The sequence below is a fragment of the Procambarus clarkii genome, chromosome 24, assembly GCF_040958095.1.
Source record: "Procambarus clarkii isolate CNS0578487 chromosome 24, FALCON_Pclarkii_2.0, whole genome shotgun sequence".
In the NCBI taxonomy this organism is placed as follows: domain Eukaryota; kingdom Metazoa; phylum Arthropoda; class Malacostraca; order Decapoda; family Cambaridae; genus Procambarus; species Procambarus clarkii.
The window spans coordinates 21,710,508-21,734,042 of NC_091173.1; the positions used below are offsets into that span (position 1 = coordinate 21,710,508).

At 48.8% G+C, this 23,535-nt stretch overlaps 1 protein-coding gene across 1 annotated transcript in view; it reads left to right on the forward strand.

The window, feature by feature from the left end:
- LOC123761601 (uncharacterized protein DDB_G0283357) overlaps positions 1–22,074 on the forward strand; it is a 41,887-nt gene extending 19,813 nt beyond the window's left edge. The window contains exons 2-4 of the mRNA XM_045747624.2: positions 13,001–13,660; positions 15,215–15,386; positions 15,814–22,074. Of these exons, the coding sequence (XP_045603580.1) occupies positions 13,083–13,660; positions 15,215–15,386; positions 15,814–20,061 (4,998 nt within the window). The 5' untranslated portion in view covers positions 13,001–13,082 and the 3' untranslated portion in view covers positions 20,062–22,074. The remainder of the gene's footprint in view (positions 1–13,000; positions 13,661–15,214; positions 15,387–15,813) is intronic.
- Positions 22,075–23,535: the final 1,461 nt, after the last annotated feature.

The window sequence follows — 23,535 nt, forward strand, 5'->3', positions numbered from 1 at the left end:
AGCGCCACGCCCACCCAGCGCCACCCCCTCCCAGCGCCACACACCCCCAGCGCCACCCCCTCCCAGCGCCACCCCCTCCCAGCGCCACACACCCCCAGCGCCACACACCCCCAGCGCCACACACCCCCAGCGCCACACACCCCCAGCGCCACACACCCCCAGCGCCACACACCCCCAGCGCCGCCCTCCCAGCGCCACGCCCTCCCAGCCTCACAAGACCAGTAGCACCACAGACACCAGGGGAGAGTACCAACACCTGTCACCGCCATCAGACACCGCCATCTCTACACGTGCCAAACATGTTCAGGTGTTCCAGCAAAATGCGCGGTATCAGATAATTACTGAATGGCCGTTGAAATCTCCAGTAATTCAAACTATTATTATATATAAGGTGTCGCTACCCGTCGTGTTTTGTTAGATATAACCAATTTCCTGAATATCTTAATTTTAATCTATCTATCTCCCATCTTCCTCCGTGTCCTCTCTCCGTGCCCTCCCAGCAGCCAAGACCATGCCCCCCCCCACCCTGGAGGCGTCACCGGCGGGCATCAGGCCACGGCAGCAACAGGTAACACGCACCTGACAATGGTTCACACCTTCACCACCTCCGCTGACTTCCAGCTGCTGATGTGAAGTGGAGATGTTATGTTAACACTCTTGTGACGGCGGCCTCGCCACCACTCTGGTAAAGATGGGAGGGAGAGAGAGAGAGAGAGAGAGAGAGAGAGAGAGAGAGAGAGAGAGAGAGAGAGAGAGAGAGAGAGAGAGAGAGAGAGAGAGAGAGAGAGAGACAGAGAGAGACAGAGAGAGACAGAGAGAGACAGAGGGAGACAGAGGGAGACAGAGGGAGACAGAGAGAGACAGAGGGAGACAGAGAGAGACAGAGAGAGACAGAGAGAGACAGAGGGAGACAGAGAGAGACAGAGGGAGACAGAGGGAGACAGAGAGAGACAGAGGGAGACAGAGAGAGACAGAGAGAGATAGAGAGAGATCACAGCTACACTCCCCGCTGGAGATGGAAAGAAATGATCACGATACACTCACCAGAGGGCCCTTGTCCCCTGCGCCAGCACCCGGGGCGGGGACAGTTGTGTACGTGAGCTCTCAGGCTCCGAGAAGCATGTTCCTCTACCTGTTGACGATACCGGGGATCAGTGTCCACGCGGCCCGGTCTCTGACCAGGCCTCTCATATAAATTATGAGTGCTAGAGGTGTTTTTATACTGGGAAATGTTTGGGGTTGAATGGGAATGGAAGGGAAGGGGTATAGCAGGGCTCGAACTGGTCTTATTCAAGTACTGACTTGAGAGCCCCCTCCTCTTTGACCCTTAAAGACTGAAAACACATTCTTAACTGCACTTCGTGCGAAATATTAAATGGTTAATATGTAGCTGTGATCTCTGTCTCTCTCTCTCTCTCTCTCTCTCTCTCTCTCTCTCTCTCTCTCTCCCTCTCTTCGCCTGTTCGTGCGAAACATTAAATACATTTTTAAATTTGTCGACATTTTCGTCCTTTATGGTATGCAAGTGAGAATAAAAACGTGTTATTTTTTTTGCTTGAAATAAAGAGCCTGAGAACTTCTCGACATTTGTGAGTGATATATAGTCGCATATATGTCACGGCCGGTTGAGGGGAGGGAGAGAGAGAGAGAGAGAGAGAGAGAGAGAGAGAGAGAGAGAGAGAGAGAGAGAGAGAGAGAGAGAGAGAGAGAGAGAGAGAGAGAGAGAGAGAGAGAGAGGGGAGGGAGGGGGGGGGGGATAGGTGACCCAGAATGGGAGCAAGTGGCTTATGGGTTTATGGGTGAGTGAGTGAGCTAGCAGGAAGAGGTCAAGCGAGGTCACGCTCCCGACCTCTCCCTCACACCAATCAGAGGTCAACAGATGATGAAGCATGAGAGTGAGTGACCGAGCGAGGAGGCAGCACACCGCTGACTGCTCTAATTAGGTGTACAACTATACAAAATTTGATTGCAAACATCAATCAATAATCAATATATATATTTAGAGTGATGAGACTCACCTATTCTATGTGCCTCACATTATGTGATCACATATATAACACAACACAAGCATGGACGTGAGAGAGAGACATTATCTCATTAGTTACAGCTGGGGTTCTTGACCCTCGTTTAACACCTGCTTCAAGGTGTCTTATTTCCTTCAGCCTCGAACCTCATTAGGGGGGGAGGGGGTGGATGAGGGGGGAGGGGGTGGAGGAGGGGGAGAGGGGTTGGAGGAGGGGGGTGGAGGAGGGGGGGGGGAGGGGGGGAAGTGAGGGAGTAGTGTATTCTCTGCATCTGAGACTGACTTTTGGTCATGGTATGCAGTTCCATCAGCAAATTTCATCATCAAAACCATTATTGTTGCAGCACAGTCTAGTGACAGTGCATCTCACTGCTTCTGTCATCGTCTCCGCAATTACCAGTCTTGTCTCGCCTTGTTGCAGTCACTGTCTTCAACGGTGCTTCCTGCAGTGCTGGCACTAAGTCATCTGTATCTTCCCCTCACAGCTGGCACTATGGCACCTGTGTGTTCCCCTCACTGCTGGCACTAAGTCACCTGTGTGTTCCCCTCACTGCTCGCTCACACCAGGGGTGACCCTGGAGGCTCACACCAGGGGTGACCTGGAAGCCACTAGTAAATAGCTAATTACAGTACCTAGTTGGCAGAAAATTAGACACCCAACCTGTTCATCTGATAATAAAGGAAGTAACGTTTCGGTCCTTCCTGGACGGACCGAAACATCGTTTGTCCTTTATTTTCAGATGTGTAAGTTGAGTGTCTAAGTCACCAGTAGTGTTGAGGGAAGGTGTGTACTCTGTGCTGTCGTTCTCGACACAAGTGTTCTCATGGCGAGCAAGGCTGCAGGAGTGTTGAGGGAAGGTGTGTACTCTGTGCTGTCGTTCTCGACACAAGTGTTCTCATGGCGAGCAAGGCAGCAGGAGTGAGGGCCAAGACAGTAGTGGTGATGCTGGTGACTACCACCGCCATCATTAGCCTCATCGCGTGTACACAAAAAAAGCAGTTGAAAAAACTTGTTGGGTAAAGTCGGAGCTTCTGGTAAGAATTTAGAGAAAGTAAGTTTGTGTGTGTGTGTGTGTGTGTGTACTCACCTAGTTGTACTCAACTAGTTGTGTTTGCGGGGGTTGAGCTCTGGCTCTTTGGTCCCGCCTCTCAACCGTCAATCAACTGATGTACAGATTCCTGAGCCTACTGGGCTCTGTCATATCTACATTTGAAACTGTTTGGAGTCAGCCTCCGTGTGTGTGTGTGTGTGTGTGTGTGTGTGTGTGTGTGTGTGTGTAGCTGTGCTTACAGAGGTTTAGCTTTACCTCCTGGGCACCGCCTTACCAACTATCAGTCACCTCATGATACGACTCCATATGCCTCTTATTTATCATTATATATACATGTGAACACCCTGTCAGGCGTTATTATGAACCCACAATTCACGAGTGGCGTGAATCGGACTGAGCAGGTAAACGCATAAATCAGGTTTATATAACCAAGAGATACGTCAACCATGACATAATTCAGATGAGGTTGTGTAACGGAGACCCGCGAAGGAGACAAGTTCACCAAGTAAAATAGGTACCTGGGTGTTAGTCAGCTGTCACGGGCTGCTTCCTGGGGGTGTAGAGGCCTGGTCGAGGACCGGGCCGCGGGGGCGCCAAGCCCTGGAAGCACCTCAAGGTAATCTCAAGGAAGCTCCACAAACACTTCCCACTTCGTCTCGGGACATACAAATGTCTTCTGTCAAGCCCAGGCTGAGAAATTTAAAATAAATGTTTTTTTATATATTATTTCCGTGGAATAATAGTGGAGTGGAGTGGAGTGGAGGCACTCGCTTGGCAGTCATGAACTGTTAGTATTGTTACTAGTGGACCCTCTCAGACACAAGGAGACAGAACAGTCTTCATGGACAAGGAAACAAGGAGACAGCCCTCTCAGACAGGAGACAGCCCTCTCAGACAGGAGACAGTCCTCAGTGATAGAGAGGTTAAGAGGTATTAACGTGGTCTAGGGTAAAAGAAACAATCACAGTGGAGAGAACAAAGGAGGCGGGGCGGCAAAAAATATAATCATACCCTCACATTACTGAAACATATATACAGTACACTGGAGTTACCTGTTACCTGTATTTATTAACGGAGCAGGCAGCATATCACCGACACGGGCTCCCATAATTAACGCGCTGTTACCTTACCAACGTAATACATAGAATAACATAATCCTAAGAATAATATTTTTAACCACAAATTTAGCAAACTGAACATAATATAAATTCTTCCCTATGCGTGTAGTTCCTCACCCCGCCGCTACTACACCCAAGGGCGCTCTGACTGCTTGAATCTATCCGGCTCCTACATCACCTCGGAAGGCTCATGCGCTAGCTCCCCGATATTTTGAGCCTTTATAATAAAATCACCGTGGCACCAGAACGAGTCTTTGCAGGGTAATTGCCTTACTCGACTAATTACAACCTATACAACCTAAATTTACTTCCTTAATTAACTAAACTAACTGCCTATTTGAGTACATTGTTAGAAGGGTGTGAGAGTAATGTTAAACTAAACACACATTAACGTAAATAATAATAATTACAAATGTTGGTTAAATGATTGCTTAATTGTGTGTTTTTGCGAGTGATGGCCGCTGGTGTCGAGCCTGGGGCCTGACAAGCAGGAGAGGACATCAACACAATCATTACACTCTGGGATGCTCCCGGACGCAGGTTCGAATCCTCGTCACGGCCCTTGTGGATTTGTTCATAATCATTACACTCTTATTGGTTTATTGTTTCTCAGCGAGGAACAAGGGACTGCTCAACTAAAAGTCATAAAACAAACCATAACAATGTATAATCACCAGAGGACGCACGTTAAAGAATACATGTAACTCAACACAAAACAAACACATTAAATCCAATTCAAATCAATATCACAAAGCAATTTGCGAAATTATTACCTTGCAACATAATGCAAAAAAAACAAAAATCAGAACAATACAATGATCTTAGACGACCGGAGGTTACTGTCGGTAATCCTCTAGGAGCCAAGACCTTCCTGTGGCCAGGAGGTGGCCTCCTCCACCTACCTCCAGTACATCCCTACACTCTCACTCTCCCCCCTCTCTCTCTCTCTCTCTCTCTCTCTCTCTCTCTCTCTCTCTCTCTCTCTCTCTCTCTCTCTCTCTCTCTCTCTCTCTCTCTCTCTCTCTCTCTCTCTCTCTCTCTCTCTCTCTCTCTCTCTCTCTCTCTCTCTCCCGTTGAGTGTGGTCAATGGTCGACACTGGAGGCTGAAAGTCTTAAACCACTCACATCATGTACGCCTGTGTCAGCAGTTTTATAAAATCAGAACCATAATATTATATTTTTCGTTGTTTAATATTGTCTGGTTTATTGTTAACATTTTGAAGTTGGTTAAACAATGACTACATTTCTTCACGTGTATTGTTGCTTTAGTTGATATTTTTCTCAAATAGAACTTATAATAAAAACAATTTATATAAGATTTATTAAAACGAAATTAAATGAGATGCAACCCCCCCCCCTCCCCCACAACCTTCACCCCAAGGAGAGGGGAACCCCAGCCACCCCCCCCTCCACCCCAGCCACCCCCAGAGCCCCGGGCGGGTGAACAGGCACACCCGGTGATCAACTTTCCCCCAGACTTTTATGAGCGCATGAACAAGCATGACTTGTGCATTGCTGAGGATGTGAGCATGTGGCCAGGCTTACTGAGACATGCAGGCTTCAGCCGCCGTCAGGCTGCCCTGATATCCAAGATGCCCTGATATTAAAGGTTCCCTGATATTCAGGGTAGTCTGATGTCCAAGGTACTGTTATATTCAAGAAGTCCGGCTATCACGTGTCTTCTCAATATAATAATAAATTAACAGTGAGAGACAAACCGGGTCGTTCAATACGTAAGTGAAGGCATGAGCAAGGAACGAGCCAAAACTGTCGTGTGCAGAAGCCCTGAGAGCTGAGCGCCGCACCAACTATAGCAGTCAGTGTCTGTGATGGGTGATGCTGCCGCCACAGCCGCCCCACACACGCCTGCTCCCCGGTGTAAGCTACACACTACAAGTTACAGCGTCATGACACAAACTGGTCATTTCTCACGGGGGATGTGGCTTTGGCGGCTGGGGTGAGTCATCTGAAAGTTGACGTGTCGTCCAGGCGACAAGCAGTTGGCGCCTCAAGAATGTACGGCAGCGCTGCGGGCACAACACCGTCTGGAAATGTGTAGCCAGGACCCAGCACGATGACAGTGGTAGGAGTGAGGGGGGAAGGCGACGCCCCAGGCGGTGGTCTCTACAATACCATATCGCGGTGTAAGTCTGGTCAGCGTCAGGTGATGGTGTGTTGCTGGAGCCACGTACTGGAACCGCATACATAATTCAGCGCTATGTGAAGGCCTATGTTCATTAGGTGTTTAACTGTGCCTATGTATGTGGAGAGTGTTGCATATGTTGGGTGTGTTGCCAGTGTTGATGGCGTGAACCAGACAGCCCCGCGAGGCAGCAACGATAGCGTGTCCAACTAGTGCCTGGCTGGCTACCACACAGCCTCCTATATTAACCCTGTACGTTGGCAGTAATACTTTAATGCACGATGTTTAATGCACGGTTAACTGGTAGCGCCTGAGAGGGAATACTGTAGTTCAGCCCATGATCATATTTGCCTACACAAACACCTCTCGCCCTGAGGCACTCCGGCCAACAATGACTGACTCAGTCAAATATTCAACTGAGCAATCAGTCACAGACGACAGGAAGGAAAACAATGGGAAACCAGTTCCATTAGACTTGGTAACGAGTGAGGTAATGGAGCCCGGAGCAGCAGGTGTCTGGTAGAGTCATCACTCTTACGCAGACCCTCAGCAGACATGTTCTCAAACTCCAGCAGACAACTTGCTCCCATAGTACAGGTGTCACTAGAGACCACAGGTCAGTGTGTGGTACAGGTGCCACTAGAGACCACAGGTCAGTGTGTGGTACAGGTGCCACTAGAGACCACAGGTCAGTGTGTGGTACAGGTGTCACTAGAGACCACAGGTCAGTGTGTGGTACAGGTGCCACTAGAGACCACAGGTCAGTGTGTGGTACAGGTGTCACTAGAGACCACAGGTCAGTGTGTGGTACAGGTGTCACTAGAGACCACAGGTCAGTGTGTGGTACAGGTGCCACTAGAGACCACAGGTCAGTGTGTGGTACAGGTGCCACTAGAGACCACAGGTCAGTGTGTGGTACAGGTGCCACTAGAGACCACAGGTCAGTGTGTGGTACAGGTGTCACTAGAGACCACAGGTCAGTGTGTGGTACAGGTGTCAGCTTGTAGCGTCGAGACACTTGTGTCAGCTTGTAACAAGTTGGTAATTAATGTCTGGCAATAACTGTCTCTGTGTAACCAAATCTTCCTACGTAACACATGACACACGTCGCCCTCTGTGTATTAGACACAGGTTGTGACCTGTGACACACGAGAGGTCGCGGGAGACACATTACAGACGGGACTATATTCTATACCATCAGAGGACACATGTGTCATGGAGGGAGCAACCTTGCTCGTGTACAGGTGACGCACCCTGATATAATCAGGGTCCCTGGTACAATCAGCGTCCCTGGCACAATCAGGGCCCCTGGTACAATCAGCGCCCCTGATACAATCAGCGGCCCCTGGTACAATCAGGGCCCCTGGTATAATCAGCGCCCTGGTACAATCAGCGCCCCTGTTACAATCAGCGCCCCTGGTACAATCAGCGCCCCTGGTACAATCAGAGCCCCTGGTACAATCAGCGCCCCTGGTACAATCAGCGCCCCTGGTACAATCAGCGCCCCTGGTACAATCAGCGCCCCTGGTAAAAACGGCGCCTTAGGTATCAACAACACCCATGGAAAAGAGCCCTATCTATTGAACGCTCGCCCTTGTTGACCCCTAGCGACCCTTGTTGACCCCTAGCGACCCTTGTTGACCCCTAGCAACCCTTGTTGACCCCTAGCGACCCTTGTTGACCCCTAGCGACCCTTGTTGACCCCTAGCAACCCTTGTTGACCCCTAGCGACCCTTGTTGACCCCTAGCGACGTCACAACATAACTGGATCATTTAACTCATAACTGGAGTGACGTCGGTGGTAATGGCGCCAAAAGTGCACCGCGACTCCTCTGCTCCTCCACTTTTTATATTCACTCGCGAAAAAAATGTCAACATATATAACTGATAATTGGGTACAGGTCCGCGAACTGGGTAATGCGAGGTGTGGCGCAGTAGTGGCGTCAGGGGTTGAGAGGCAGCATCTGGGAAGTGAACTAGCGACTGGGCGGCTTCTCTTAGACCAGTTTTTATGGAAGCTGCAGTGACTTAGTGAGGGGCGATAACAGGACACAGCGAGAGTGCAAGTGAAAGTGCCATCATACACAGCCACGTCGCTCTCATTTAGCTCTGGGTTTGGCTTGTGGCTCATCAACCTCTTGTGGAGTAACTGCATGAGGCCGCCACGAGACTATACTGTCCAGTTAGCAAGTACAAGTCATGGATATAATTTACAACTAAAGTAAACTATGTGTATGTCCATTGAGAAGCTGGGTAAAGCCCTCGATGTTTATATGTCTCAATGTTCATCTGTTTACTGGACCCGAGATCAAATGTTTTCTTTGATGCATCAACCATATTTTTCGAAGAGTTTCCGAAGTAGGTTTACGACCTCCGCAGGAGATATAAACTAGCTTAGTGAGACTTCATGGACCGCGATAAATGTCGGCACCTAACATGAAACATCTGGATTCCAAGTTTTTCTTCACGTTATCAGTGTTAAGGCTCCGTGCACGAGCGCCCTTCCTTAAGAACATTAAATGCGTGTCTGAAGCAATTCTCCACCTGACCAGCTTTATGGTCGAGGTGTTACACAGTAAGTTTGTGCCTCATCCCACTCTCTCGGCTGATTACTCTTATCTCCTCACTTGATGCCTTTTCCCGCAAAACACACACCGAAACTTCGACGCTGGTACAACGTTCGAACAAGTTTTAAGACCTCCTAACCAGTTATAACAACCAATATAGCAAGTTGTAACAACGTTCTAATGCGACATAAACCCGTTAAGCCAAGATGTAACAACTTTATTACAAGTTGTAACAAGCGGAAAATAGAGACAGTTACAGTTTGTGTTTCCAGGGTTAGCTCTTTCTTAGTTGATATGTCTCTAGACTTCTGACCAGTTGTTGTCTCGTCTATTCGTTCAGTTATACCTCTTAGCTCTTCCTCAATTTATGTCTCTTCTCCGTGTTAAGTATATCCTCATCTCAGTGGCCCCTCGTCCGTCAAGGTTCCACAGGTTACGCGCCACTGTTTAACACAAACGGAACTGTGCAAATCAAATCCACTGTTACATTCGCAAGGCTGATTAAAGTGATCACCATTGTGCAGTGTGCAGGGTAGTGATAATTATATGCCAGTTTTCTAATAAGAGACAGATGCTGTGATTCAAGTCGGCTGTCAAGGAGTCCTTGCCGGTCAGTTATTCCGCTCAGCTGTTGGACCCTGGTTATGGCTTTGGGTTGCCAGGTCTCTGGGACTCACAACAGGGTCAGAGTAGCACACGCACACACACACACACACACACACACACACACACACACACACACACACACACACACACACACACACACACACACACACACACACACGCACACACATCCGGATGTTGCCGGATGACAAACATGGGATTTTTTTACCTTAATAACTAGTTTAGCGTCTCCTACTGTCTAAGCCGGATGGGGGTAGAGTCTCTTCCTTCATGCTCTCACTCTCACACTCCTTCGTGCTCTCACCCTCACACTCCCTCATGCTCTCACTCTCACACTCCTTCGTGCTCTCACCCTCACACTCCCTCATACTCTCACTCTCACACTCCCTCATACTCTCACCCTCACACTCCCTCATACTCTCCCATATACTCATACTCTCACGCCTCTCAACAATACTGATATGTTATACATGGAGACCATTTTAGAGCAATCTTTTCAACAACTAAATGTTTTCCTTCTACGAAATTTGCCAACACTTAATAACTTTAACAACCGTTGAACAAAATTGACTTGAAGTAACGACATGAACATTGTGAAGAGGCTGAGAAAAGTGCACTTTAATCAGCGGGTTAAGTTCCTCAGTCAATGCTCTTGCCACAGTCAGATATCAACTGAAAAGATATATATAAAATATATAAATTATTACCTCAGCCAATTTTCCGAATCTCTAAATTATGTCGACATCAGGTGATGCCATCAGTCAATTATCCATTTTCGTGAGTCAGCGTTCCTGTTATTTGTTTCTGCAGTAGATGTTGGTGAGGTCACTTGCCTGGGCTTGTGGGGCATGTCCAGGCTGGTCAGGTCACTGGGCTCGACTTGAGAGTCATGTCCAAAAGCTGCCCGGTCAAACCTGAAGCATGAATCCAGCTTCCTGTTTTTACCCTGGAGGGTAAGGGGCGTGTGCCCAGCTTCTAGTTGATGCAACCACCTGGATGCTGGGGCACTGTTGTTTGGAACACGGCCTCCCAACACGGCCTCAAAGTTATTAAAAATGGGCTTCAGCGGCCTGTTTTTTTTTGTTTTTGTTTTAGGGAGATGTTAGACACCTTCTTGTATGCTGTGGTGCTTGTGCTCTGATGAATAAAAACAAACACACGGCACGCACGCCCGCCCGCACACACACACACGTGTGTGTGTGGGCCGAAAGAGCAAAGCTCAACCCCGCAAACACAACTAGGTGAATACACACACACACACACACACCTGTGGCATAATCAAACGACATGAACAAAATTGAATGTGACTCATTGAACTCCAGCGCCGCTACGTTTCACTTTCTTTCATGTTGTGTTTGCTCCCAAACAAATTTGAACGGTTCTAATACAGTGTAAAAAACTGCGGGGCTTAACGCACTCTAGCGCAGCCTATTTGTATATTGAGCGTGATGACACCTTGGCGCCCTCTCGTACCCTGGCACCCTCTCGTGCCCTGGCACCCTCTCGTGCCCTGGCACCCTCTCCTACCCTGGCACCCTCACGTGCCCTGAAACTCTCCCGTGCCCTGACATAAGAAAGTCAGCTCAAATACAAACACTATTCGTCCAGGGGAATTATTGCAGCTCTGGTCTAAAATGTCACGAGGCCGCCTCCCTCGCTCATATGGGCCAACACTTCCACTCCTCTTATACCCTCACCCCTCACTCTCCTCACCCTCACACTCCTCACACTCACACTCCTCACCCTCACTCTCCTCACCCTCACACTCCTCACACTCACACTCCTCACCCTCACTCTCCTCACCCTCACACTCCTCGCGGTCTCTTTTACATTACATATTGTTGGTTCCGGGAATCAATGTCCCTGCGGTCCAATCTCTGACAAGACCTCCTGGTTGGTGGCGTAGTCAACTAGGCTGCTGGACACAGATACTCGAAGCCTGACGTATAAATCCCAGTCTGGTTGATCAGGTATCCTTTGGTGTTTATTAAGTTCTATTTTGAACACCGTGAGAGGTGTTGAACACCGGCCAGTTATGTCCCTGACGTGTAGAAGGAGTGTGTTGAAAGGTCTAGGTCCTTTAATGTTGAATGTTGATAGTTTCTCTCTCTCTCTCTCTCAGTGTACCTAGTGCTCCTATTGCTTTCCAACGGCGTTATTTTGCACATCCTACCATGGTTCCTGGCTTCACGTGGAGTTATTTCCGTGTAGAGGTTGGGGACATGTCCCTCTAATACTTTTAAAGTGTACAATATTATATATATCTAACCTCTACGATGGCTATGCCCATTGTGAAGCGAATGCCGTTTTCTGTGAGACGTTACGCAAATACACGCGCACAATCACACACACACACACACACGCTCGCGTACACACACACACGTGCGCGCACACACACGTGTGTGTGTGTGTGTGTGCGCAAGTTATAGCCTGTCTTGTTACCTTCAAACACCAAATAACAAGAGTGAAAGTATATGGAGTAAGAGGGGAAAAATAGAGGCTCTCAAAATAGTGCTGCGGTTGCCAACAAGTAAATAATTGGGCGTCATTTCCACAGTAGTTTTACATAACTCATAAACCACAGTTAGACACAACCAGCTGCTGACCTCTGTCAGCGAGGGGCCTCTTGCCCGCCCCCTCGCCTGGTTACTACACCCACGTACATTACACCACGAGCCACAGATAGCCTTTAATGCACCTGCAGGTTTTTCGTAGCAAAAACTAATTGTCCATTTATCTTAATAGTCTTTAACATATAACAAAGTGTTTTGGCTTCTGACATTTAGAGGTGACGGAAGTGTGCGGGTAATGGCTCTATCTGCCCCTGTGTTTTGCCTGCTTATGTAAAGCTTGGCTGAAGGTGGGGAGGTCACAGGTGGCCCTCAGCCAGCTGGTCAAAGGTTGGCCCTCAGCCAGCTGGTCAAAGGTTGGCCCTCAGCCAGCTGGTCAAAGGTTGGCCCTCAGCGCACAAGTAATAATAAAACTTCGGGCATGAAATGAACAACTAGTTCCACATGTTGGGTCAATTATATTGTTGGAGATGTGTCACAGTGCTTGTAGGGTGACCTGGTGGAGGGAGAGGTCACGCAGGTGACCTGGAGGAGGGAGAGGTCACGTAGGTGACTTGGAGAAGGGAGAGGTCACGCAGGTAACATTGCCAGTAAAATGTGACGCATGTAAGGTTACCTTCTGAGTGTCGTCACACAGCGCGTGACGGAGGTCGGCCTCGGGGACCAGAGTTATGGCGACGTGAACCCCACAACTACAAGAAACACAGTTTACCTATTAAGTGGCAACAGTTACCCTGAAATAAATAGGCAGCCCATTACACATTTTGCTATAGTAATCGGTATCTGTAGTTAGCAACACTGTACTTAATAATGTAACTACACCCTTCTGTGATTACTAATATTTACTATCATATGTAACGATACTTATCTCTTGTGATTAATAATTATATTTTTTGTTGGCAGGAGGGAAGCGGTGTTGGTGGAGGAGTGTGGCGGCGTGGGGGCGTGAACCATGTCATAGAGGGAGTGTGAGGTCCGGTACACGATGCCTGAGGGGTCCAGCGGCGGCGGGTGCCACATGTGCCACATACATGACCACGTGCCGGGCTCCTCGCTCCTCAGGACACACCCCCTCCGTGTCTCGCACAACCGATCCCGCAACCCCAGCAAGTCCTCCCATACCCGCCACTCGCGGGACCACTCGCGGGACCACATTCACCACTCGCGGGACCACATTCACCACTCGCGAGACCACTCTCACCACTCCCATCACTCTCACCACTCGCGGGACAGCGGGTCTAGGGAGATCAGAGATGCGGAGATCAAGCAAGCCAAGGTAGCGAGCGCCCTGGCCAAACTTAGCGAGCGATCGCACTCGCTGCCTGGGAGTCGAAGCAGCACGCTGTCACGTCCCAACGAGGTCTCCATTCTCCCAGACGTGGACGCCCACCTGCACCACCGCCACGACAGACGCGGCTCAACCGGGTCACGCGCTGACTACAATGGGGTGCTGGCGGCGCTGCTGGAGACCCGCGCTGCCAGTCTACCCAGCCACCACAGCGGCTCCGTACACAGAGAGCCAGACCTCTTGACCGCCCTGCCCCGCACCCACCATAACAGCAGGTACGCTCACCACCTTGTGTGCCACTGCCAGTCCTTATGTGGCTCTCGTGATAATTGTCTCAGTTGTGCCGATACGTGTGTCAACAATAGTGCCAGTATATGTTCTAACGAGTGCCAGTATATGTTCTAACGAGTGCCAGTATATGTTCTAACGAGTGCCAGTATATGTTCTAACAGCAGTAACAATTAGTGCATGTGCCGATAACAGTGCCAATACCTGTGTCAACACTTGTATCAATGCGTGTGTTAACGCTTGTGTCAATATAAGTGAGAAACAATTTATGTGGAGTAGTGCCAGGTGCTGCAGCTTCTGTGGCGCCTCTTGCTTCAGGACTTGTACTGCCTCGCTTATTGCTTCATTAGTTGTGCTGCCTCAGGTACACTGTTCCTCAGTTGTGATGTCCAAGCTGACTGTTTCCCAGTAGTGATGTCCAAGCTGACTGTTCCTCAGTTGTGATGTCCAAGCTGACTGTTCCTCAGTTGTGATGTCCAAGCTGACTGTTTCCCAGTTGTGATGCCCAAGCTGACTGTTCCTCATTTGTGATGTCCGAGCTGACTGTTCCTCAGTAGTGATGTCCAAGCTGACTGTTCCTCAGTAGTGATGTCCAAGCTGACTGTTCCTCAGTAGTGATGTCCAAGCTGACTGTTTCCCAGTAGTGATGTCCAAACTGACTGTTCCTCATTAGTGATGTCCAAGCTGACTGTTTCCCAGTAGTGATGTCCAAGCTGACTGTTCCTCAGTAGTGATGTCCAAGCTGACTGTTCCTCAGTAGTGATGTCCAAGCTGACTGTTCCTCAGCGGTTACCGCCTCACTGCGTTATCTGTTACCCCTATTGACCTCTTGTCATTTTGGAGTACCTTTTGGAGTACGCCACTCTTGCTCAGTGGATATATCGGCAACAGTAGACGCTCCTGGAGGCAGAGGAGCAAGTGTCTGGTGATCAACTACTACTGTGAACTGTTTCATGTTACCTTGTGTTGCTGCATCACTCTTCTTACTACTGGGCTTGTGCTTTCCCCTCGTGTGATCTCTCTCACTCTTGGTGCATCACACGGTGCACCAAGGGAGCCGGGGGCCGAGCGGGCAACACGCTGGACACGTGATCCTGTGGTACCGGGTTCGATCCCGGGCGCCGGGGAGAAACGATGGGCAGAGTTTCTTTCACTCTATGCCCCTGTTACCTAGCATTAAATGGGTACCTAGGAGTTAGTCAGCTGTCACGGGCTGCTTCCTGGGGTGTGCGTGTACGTGAGTGTGTGTGTGTGGAAAAACAAGTAGTAGTAGTAGAAACAGTTGAGAGGCGGGCCCAAAGAGCACAGCTCAACCCCCGCAAGCACAACTAGGTGAATGCACGGCTTCGTACGTCTCTCCACCGCTCACTACTAGTATCGTATTGTGTAGTACGGCTCTCATTCTCACTTATCCATTCCAAACCTCCTCACTCTCTCTCTTCCCACACTCTCTCTCAACCCCCTCTCCCCCCCCGTCCTTCATGCACCTACCCCCCCACACCGCCTCTCACTTTCTCATGACGGTGCGGTCTCTCCCCCAGAACAAGCAGCCTCTCCCGGACGCGGGACCCCCACGGCAGCAACTTGACCTTGGCCCAGGACACGGAGCAGGACTATTACATGCACATCCATCGCGCCAGGTACAAGGATGAGGCCCGCAAGCAGAGGTTCAACCTGCAGACCGTCATGCTCATCGGCTGCTACACCCTACTGGTCAGTTGCTGCCAGTCTTGCCGTCAGGCTCACACCGCCTCCACACACACACACACATCCATCTGCACCTCACCAAACATTACTTACATAATTATACGCATGTATACTGTATACTTGGCTTTAAATAATAATGCGGCTTATGAGAGTGAATAATAAAGTATACATTACGAGAGTTTACATAATGAGATGTATAGTTCTCATTAATAAAGAGTAAAGGAGGCTTATATCGTTGTAGTAGTTTACAATGCCGAGTTAAACCACATTTTTGAGCTATAAATGTATATATTGTGTATTTGAAATGCTAACATTTTTATTTTGTAATGATTTTACTTGGTAAAGAGACGATGTGAGCTACAGGCACAACACTGTGTGAGAGAACCTGGGGTCTAGAGCCTGAAAAGTTACCATGATCATTGTCTCTTTGCAGTTCGTGGTGGCCATAATAGTAGGCGTGGTACTGTGTCAGCAGAATGGCTGGCTGGGCTTCGGGCACAGCCAGGCGGAGGAGTCGACAGGCGCCGCCAACACGCCGACGCGGAACCTCAACAACCTCTCCACAGGGAGAGAACTGAATCGTTCATCGCGCGGGAGAGGCTCCGGCAACCGTGCTAACCGCCCGGGTCCTACTATAGACTACGACTACACAGATGAAGGTGGGCCTTCAAACATCAACACGGCGGGGGTGTTCCCAGTGGGGGCAGGCGTGTCTTTGCCAGGCCTCCCTCAAGGGGCTACAGATCCCCTCAGGACAGTGAACTTCGTACCCCTGGACCAGAGTAACCCTGGAAACAATGGCACGCCACGACGCCCTTCTGTAGTACAGAGTGGGCCGACAGGGCAGGGACATCGCGCTCCTTCAGGTGGTGTGGCTGATGTACCTACGACCAGAGTAGGAGCAGGAGGAAGCCCCGGCCCAGATGACAATGTCAACCCCTTCAGTAACTCCGTATTCGGCGAGGACATTCAAAACTCTGGGGGGAGCGGCAAGAGTCTGGATACTTCTCGTGGCGAACCAACCACCGGTGGCGACCTCTCCCAAGACACCAACCCTTTCATACCTTTGCCATCTAGTAATGTGCCTAACAACTTTAATAATGGTGGAGGAAACATCCCTACCGCTGATAGTCCAAGCGGTGATCAACATTTCCTTAATAAAAACAATAACAATCAGGGAATTAATAACAACAGTCCACAAAGCAACTTTCCCAATACAGCCGTTAACAACCAAAGAAATATTAATTCTGCATCAAATGGGAATTTCAATAACGGTAGAGGCAATATGAATTCTGAAGCAGTGGGACCTGGAGGAGATACTGGAAATGCAGGCGTGGCTGCTGCTGGCAGTCCCTCCAGGGAGAGTCTGGCTAATGGATTTGGCAGGAACCCAAATCCTGCCAGCGGGACCGTCAATGGTATGGGATTCAACTCGCACACTGGCAATGGTAACGTTAACTCTGGAGAAACAGTCAATAAAAACATTCGCAACTTAGGCAATGGCAACCAGCGAATGACTCAGGTGAGCATCAACAGGCAGACCGTGGACCTCAACACTGCTGGCCCTCAACAAATGGTACCCGTCGACGCTCTGAATACCAACATTCAGAACTTGGAGAATGGAGCGGGTATCAGGCCAACCGATCCAGGAACACCCACCCACGTGCCTGCCATCTCTGGAGGGGAAAGCTTAGGTTTTGGTGCGGGCAACAGGGCTGGCGTCGCTAATGGAAATGTCAATACTGGAACATCAGACATAAATAACTCTCCCAGTAGACATCTCAACTCTGGGGCAGGTAGTGATGGAATTATTCCAGGTGGGAATTCTGGAATAGGAAATGGAGGAAATGTTCCAAGGGGAAACCTTCATTTTGGAATTAGAAATGGTGATAATAATATTCCAGGTGGAAATTTAAATTCTGGAACCATCAATGGTGGAAATATTCCTGGTGAAAATTTAGGTTCTGGAATCGGTACTGGAGGTAACATTCCAGCTGAGAATTTTATTTCTAAAACTGTCAGTAGAGTGAATATGCCCGATGCTACTTTCAACGCTGGAACTGGTAGTAGAGTGAATATGCCTGATGCTACTTTCAACGCTGGAACTGGCAGTAGAGTGAATATGCCTGATGCTACTTTCAATGCTGGAACTGGCAGTAGAGTGAATATGCCTGATGCTACTTTCAATGCTGGAACTGGTAGTAGAGTGAATATGCCTGATGCTACTTTCAATGCTGGAACTGGCAGTAGAGTGAATATGCCTGATGCTACTTTCAATGCTGGAACTGGCAGTAGAGTGAATATGCCCGATGCTACTTTCAATGCTGGAACTGGTAGTAGAGTGAATATGCCCGATGCTACTTTCAATGCTGGAACTGGTAGTAGAGTGAATATGCCTGATGCTACTTTCAATGCTGGAACTGGCAGTAGAGTGAATATGCCTGATGCTACTTTCAATCCTGGAAGTGGCAGTAGAGTGAATATGCCTGATGCTACTTTCAATGCTGGAAGTGGCAGCAGAGTGAATATGCCTGATGCTACTTTCAATCCTGGAAGTGGCAGCAGAGTGAATATGCCTGATGCTACTTTCAATGCTGGAACTGGCAGCAGAGTGAATATGCCTGATGCTACTTTCATTGCTGGAAGTGGCAGCAGAGTGAATATGCCTGATGCTACTTTCAATGCTGGAAGTGGCAGCAGAGTGAATATGCCTGATGCTACTTTCAATCCTGGAAGTGGCAGCAGAGTGAATATGCCTGATGCTACTTTCAATGCTGGAACTGACAATAGAGGAAACAGTCCAGAAGAAAGCTTGAATGGTGCAGCTGCCAGCAGACAGGCACTCGATAACGCCGGGATGGGCACTAATAACGCAGCTGCCGGAGTCTTCAGTAGCGTAGGAGGGAGCTCCGCAACAGACGGAAGTACTGGAAGCGTTAGCAATTTCGACCAAGGCAACGTAAACGTTGACAACCTCGGTGGAGTTGGCATGCAGACTCCAAACTGGAATAACAGGCCCAAAACTTTAGCGGAACTTCCAGCCCCAAGATCCCCTAGTGCAGGCGTCCGCAGCCTTGGTGATGGCAACCAGCACGTGGCACAAAGTGGTATTAACAGACAGAAGGTGGTCCTCGACACTGCCGGCGGTCAGGAGATGCGACCCGCTGACGCCATGAGAACCAACATCCAGAACTTGGGCAATGGTAACCAGCCCAGTACGCAGGCCGGCAAGAACGTGGCCCTCGGTACTACTGGTGGCCAGGGGATACGACTCGCTGACACCTTGAGAACCAACATCCAGAACTCGCGTAATGGCAACCAGCGTAATACGCAGGCCGGCAACAACGGGCAGAATGGGGCCTTCGGGACTATTGGTAACCAGGAGATACGACCCGCTGACGCCACGAGAACCAATATCCAGAACTCGCGTAATGGCAACCAGCGTCATACGCAGGCCGGCAACAACGGGAAGAATGGGGCCTTCGGGACTATTGGTGACCAGGGGATACGACCCGCTGACACCATGAGAACGAACATCCAGAACTTGGGCAATGGTAACCAGCCAAGTACGCAGGCCGGTAAGGACGGGCAGAACGTGGCCCGCGGTACTACTGGTGGCCAGGGGATACGACCCGCTGACGCCACAAGAACCAACATCCAGAACTTGCGTAATGGCAACCAGCGTAATATTCAAGCCGGCAACGATGGGCAGAACGGGGCCCTCAACTCTGCTGGTGGTCATAAGACACGACCCCTCGGCAGTATGCGTGGCAACATCCGGAACTTGGGCAGTGGAATTCGAAATCGTGACGGGCAACAGCCCACACTCGACGCCCAACAGTCGACACTCGACACCCTGAGCATGGCCAGCGATGGAGTCAATATGAAGAGTCAGATAACAGGGGGCAGAAGACGTGGGGAAACAGCGTCTCCAGGAAGAGTTGGTGTGGACGCCAGTACTCAGGGAACAGTTAGTCACAACTGGGAAGAAAATACCGAGGGAAATAAGCCCTCGGGAGCAGGGGTAGGCATACCTCTGCCAAGTACTAATTTTGGCAGAAATAGCTCTCCAGCGCAGAACACAGGTGCTGTTGATGTTCAATTGTTGGGGAACACTGGAACAGTGATGCCGAGGCCGACAGTGGGTCGGACAGGTGCAGCGCCAGGTGGGAGCCAGGGCGGCTCTCAAAGCACCGTCACACCAAAATCAATACTTAGTAGCACGGAGAGAGGCATCACCGTGATCCCACCCTCGGGTGACCAAGTTACTCCTCTCCAGGTGATGCGCGGGTTCTCCGTGCAGCGCGGGGAGGTCGTGGCCCTCCGCACCATATCAGCTGACAATAAAGACATAACCATCTTACGACCCGATCCTAATGTTGTGTTCCATATCACGCCAGACGCCCCCGACGCCGGGGTCTCTCTCATAAGACACCCCAACCAGAAGCCTCCGGCCTCATTAACGCCAGGACATCGATCTCTGACAAGTTCGAGAAGAAACGGCGACACTCTACGCGAGACGACGTTCCGGCGGCCCCGCGGGAGGAACTCAAAGGTGCTGCGGCGATGGGAACACATGGACGACGAGGGCACCCTCTCCCGGGGTCTCGTCAGGAGCGATGGGTCCTTCGCCTTCTCCAACTGCCGGCCCCCCGAGGTCTGCGGCCTGGAAGATGGCTGAGTGCCGACGCTCGCGCCTCCTTCTCCAGCTCTCTTGTGTCCTCGTGCAATATGTGTAACTCTTGACACAATGTGATGACGCAGTGCCCTAAACATATTGCATGTTGATAAGGTGTAACTAAGGTCAATGATGAACAGTTGCAGTGCAAATATAATACTATGTTGCTAATGTGACGAAAATAAACTACGTTACAAACAAGCTTTGATGAAAAAAACAGCATGTTGCACAGGTACATTCATCACATTATACTGTGTCGCAAAGGTGCAGTCATGAACAAATAATTTTGCAAAGATGCATTAATTAATAAGAAATTACAAAGATATTAAAGAACTCATGATGTTAAGAGACCTGAATTCCGACTTGACTCATCAGTAACTATATATATATATATATATATATATATATATATATATATATATATATATATATATATATATATATATATATATTGAAATTTGTAAAGTGCAATATGTCAATAAAATGACGTGCAGAATTAGAAGACATTTTTTTCAATCTTGAACGATGTATTTTACGTCTAACACACCTGCGAGTCACAAATGACCAGCAGGTGTTGGGACAATGCGGTGGAGCTTTCACGTGAGGGACAGGTGTGGGGGACCAGGTAAGGCATAACTGTGCAGGTGTGAAGAGCAAATCTAGCAAGTGTGGGGATCAGGTAATTCATACAGGTATGGGGGGGGGGGCGGGGCCAGGTACAACACTTGCAAATGTACACAAATATAAGACAGTTGCAGGTGAGAGAGAGAATGAAAGTGCCATGACTGTCTCGTTCACAGTGTGTGTACCAGTCCGCTACTAGTATTACTAGCTCGTAAGACACACACACACACACACACACACACACACACACACACACACACACACACACACACACACACACACACACACACACACACACACACACCTAGATATGCTATAACATTTACTTCTCACCTCGATGGTATCTGGTTTCCGAGCTAGAACTACTTTATATATATATATATATATATATATATATATATATATATATATATATATATATATATATATATATATATAGTAATAATAATCTGTGCCTTAATAAAAAAAGTTAGTTGTATCGAGTCAATAAAGGAACATGTGATGCTTGATCCGTATTTAAACTGGAAACTGATAGTTCCATTAAGAGTTCTATATATATTATATTCTGTATGGTGGGTACGTGCGGTTGTGTGTGTGTGCTGGTGAATTAGTTTCGGTGGATATGCTAGTGAGTACTCACCTAATTGTGTCAAACGCACATCAATAGGATATCATCAACGGCATATGCTAGATTGGCCAACATTAGAACTGCCTTTAGAAACTTGTGTGAGAAATCATTCAGAACTTTGTATTCCACTTATGATAACCGTGTGTGTGTGTGTGTGTGTGTATTTACTATTTGTATTTAATATTATAACACTTCCCGTCTGTCCAGTACTCTTTGCCGTATATCACTTTGGAACTACTGGCGGTTTTGGCCTCCACCATCTTAGTTCTCACTTAACTTGTTCCACCCGTCTACCACTCTGTTCGGAAAAGAAAACTTTCTAATATTTGTTCGGCATCTTTGTTTCCTTAGCTTGAATCTGTGCCCTCTTGGTCTTGTAAAGGCTGGTTTCAGGAAATCCTCTTTGTAAATGTGACGATTCTTGTTAGTATTTTGTAAGTGATGATCATATCACCTCTGTGTGTGTGTTTGTGTGTGTGTTTGTGTGTGTGTGTGTGTGTGTGTGTGTGTGTGTGTGTGTGTGTGTGTGTGTGTGTGTGTGTGTGTATGTGTGTGTGTGTGTGTGTGTGTGTGTGTGTATGTGTGTATGTGTGTGTGTGTGTGTGTGTGTGTGTGTGTGTGTGTGTGTGTGTGTGTGTGTGTGTGTGTGTGTGTGTGTGTGTGTGTGTGTGTGATAGCAAGTACACACCAGAAGTGAGGACCTGGCAGCAAGCAGCTGTGTTTACTGACTGAAACTTTAGTCCTCAATAAACTAGTCCAAAGCCCTCGTTATTTTATTTCAAATACCTCCTTCCCATCCTTTGAAGAACAGTCAGTGAACACTGTATAAGATCCCAGGGGCCCTCAACGGGGCCACTGGAACCTGGAGAACACGCACGGGGCCCTCCAGCTTGACCCTCAAACACCAAGGCCATATATAACAAAACAAACTGACCTTGTATAATACTTGATCCTAGAAGCAATAAATCAAGGAAATGGGTGTAACACCAGATTACTACCCGATCTATACCCCAGCTTAACACAGCTGGCAAAGCCCACTTTGACCCACATATGTACGGCCACTATCTTAATTGAGTTGCTTAAGGGAGAACCCAACCTGTTGCTATCCTTAATGATTAATAATACTTATATCTAACACTGCCACCACTCCCCTGTCTGTTGACGAATGTGACTGAAGTTAATGGACTCCCAGGGAAAACAGATTCCAATAATACTTACTCCATCACGAAGGAAAAATTTGAAGAATTAATACTTGGAATAATTAATAAAACTCTTTCATTTACTTACTGAGAATAAAGAAACGACTTCAATCAGAATGAAATGGAGAGACTCAGGGAAACTTCCTATACAGCATATATATGAAATATGAAAGGGAGCAGTAGAACAACAGAAGTACACTTACATCGCATCAAGCTTGGATACCCATGTGCATGGGAAATAGGCTTACAGGTTCCGGAAGATGAGAGGAAATGTCAGCACTGTGGAGAATTGCCCGACAGGCCACTGGAACATTATCTAACACAGTGCACAGTTACAAACCCATTAAGATTTCAACTTAGATTCAACAGAGCAGAAGAAGTTGTTAAGCACATGGGGCAAAATCTTACTGAAGCGACCATACGAGTCATAAATACTCATACTCCGCCCAAGTAATAGTAGTAGTAGTAGTAATATGCCAGATGTAATATGCCAGATGTAATATGCCAGATGTAATATGCCAGATATAATATGCCTGATGCAGAGTACACTCTCTAACCTGCCTCAGAGTTACACTAAGATCCCACCTGTACAACTGTGTGTGAATAACTATCAGGATAACGGACGCCACAGTGCGGAGGTATATGCCTCCTGATGCCCCTGGTGCCCCCAGCTGCCTCCTGGTGCCCCTGGTGCTCCCAGCTGCCTCCTGATGCCCCTGGTGCCTCCTGGTGCCCCTGGTGCTCCCAGCTGCCTCCTGGTGCCCCTGGTGCTCCCAGCTGCCTCCTGGTGCCCCCAGCTGCCTCTAGGTGCCCCCAGCTGCCTCCTGGTGCCCCCAGCTGCCTCTAGATGCCCCTGCTACCTCCTGGTGCCCCCAGCTGCCTCCTGGTGCCCCCAGCTGCCTCCTGGTGCCCCCAGCTGCCTCCTGGTGCCCCCAGCTGCCTCTAGATGCCCCTGCTACCTACCTCGAACACACAACACTACCTACCCACAAGCAACCCTAGAGATTGCTAGTGGTATTATGTATG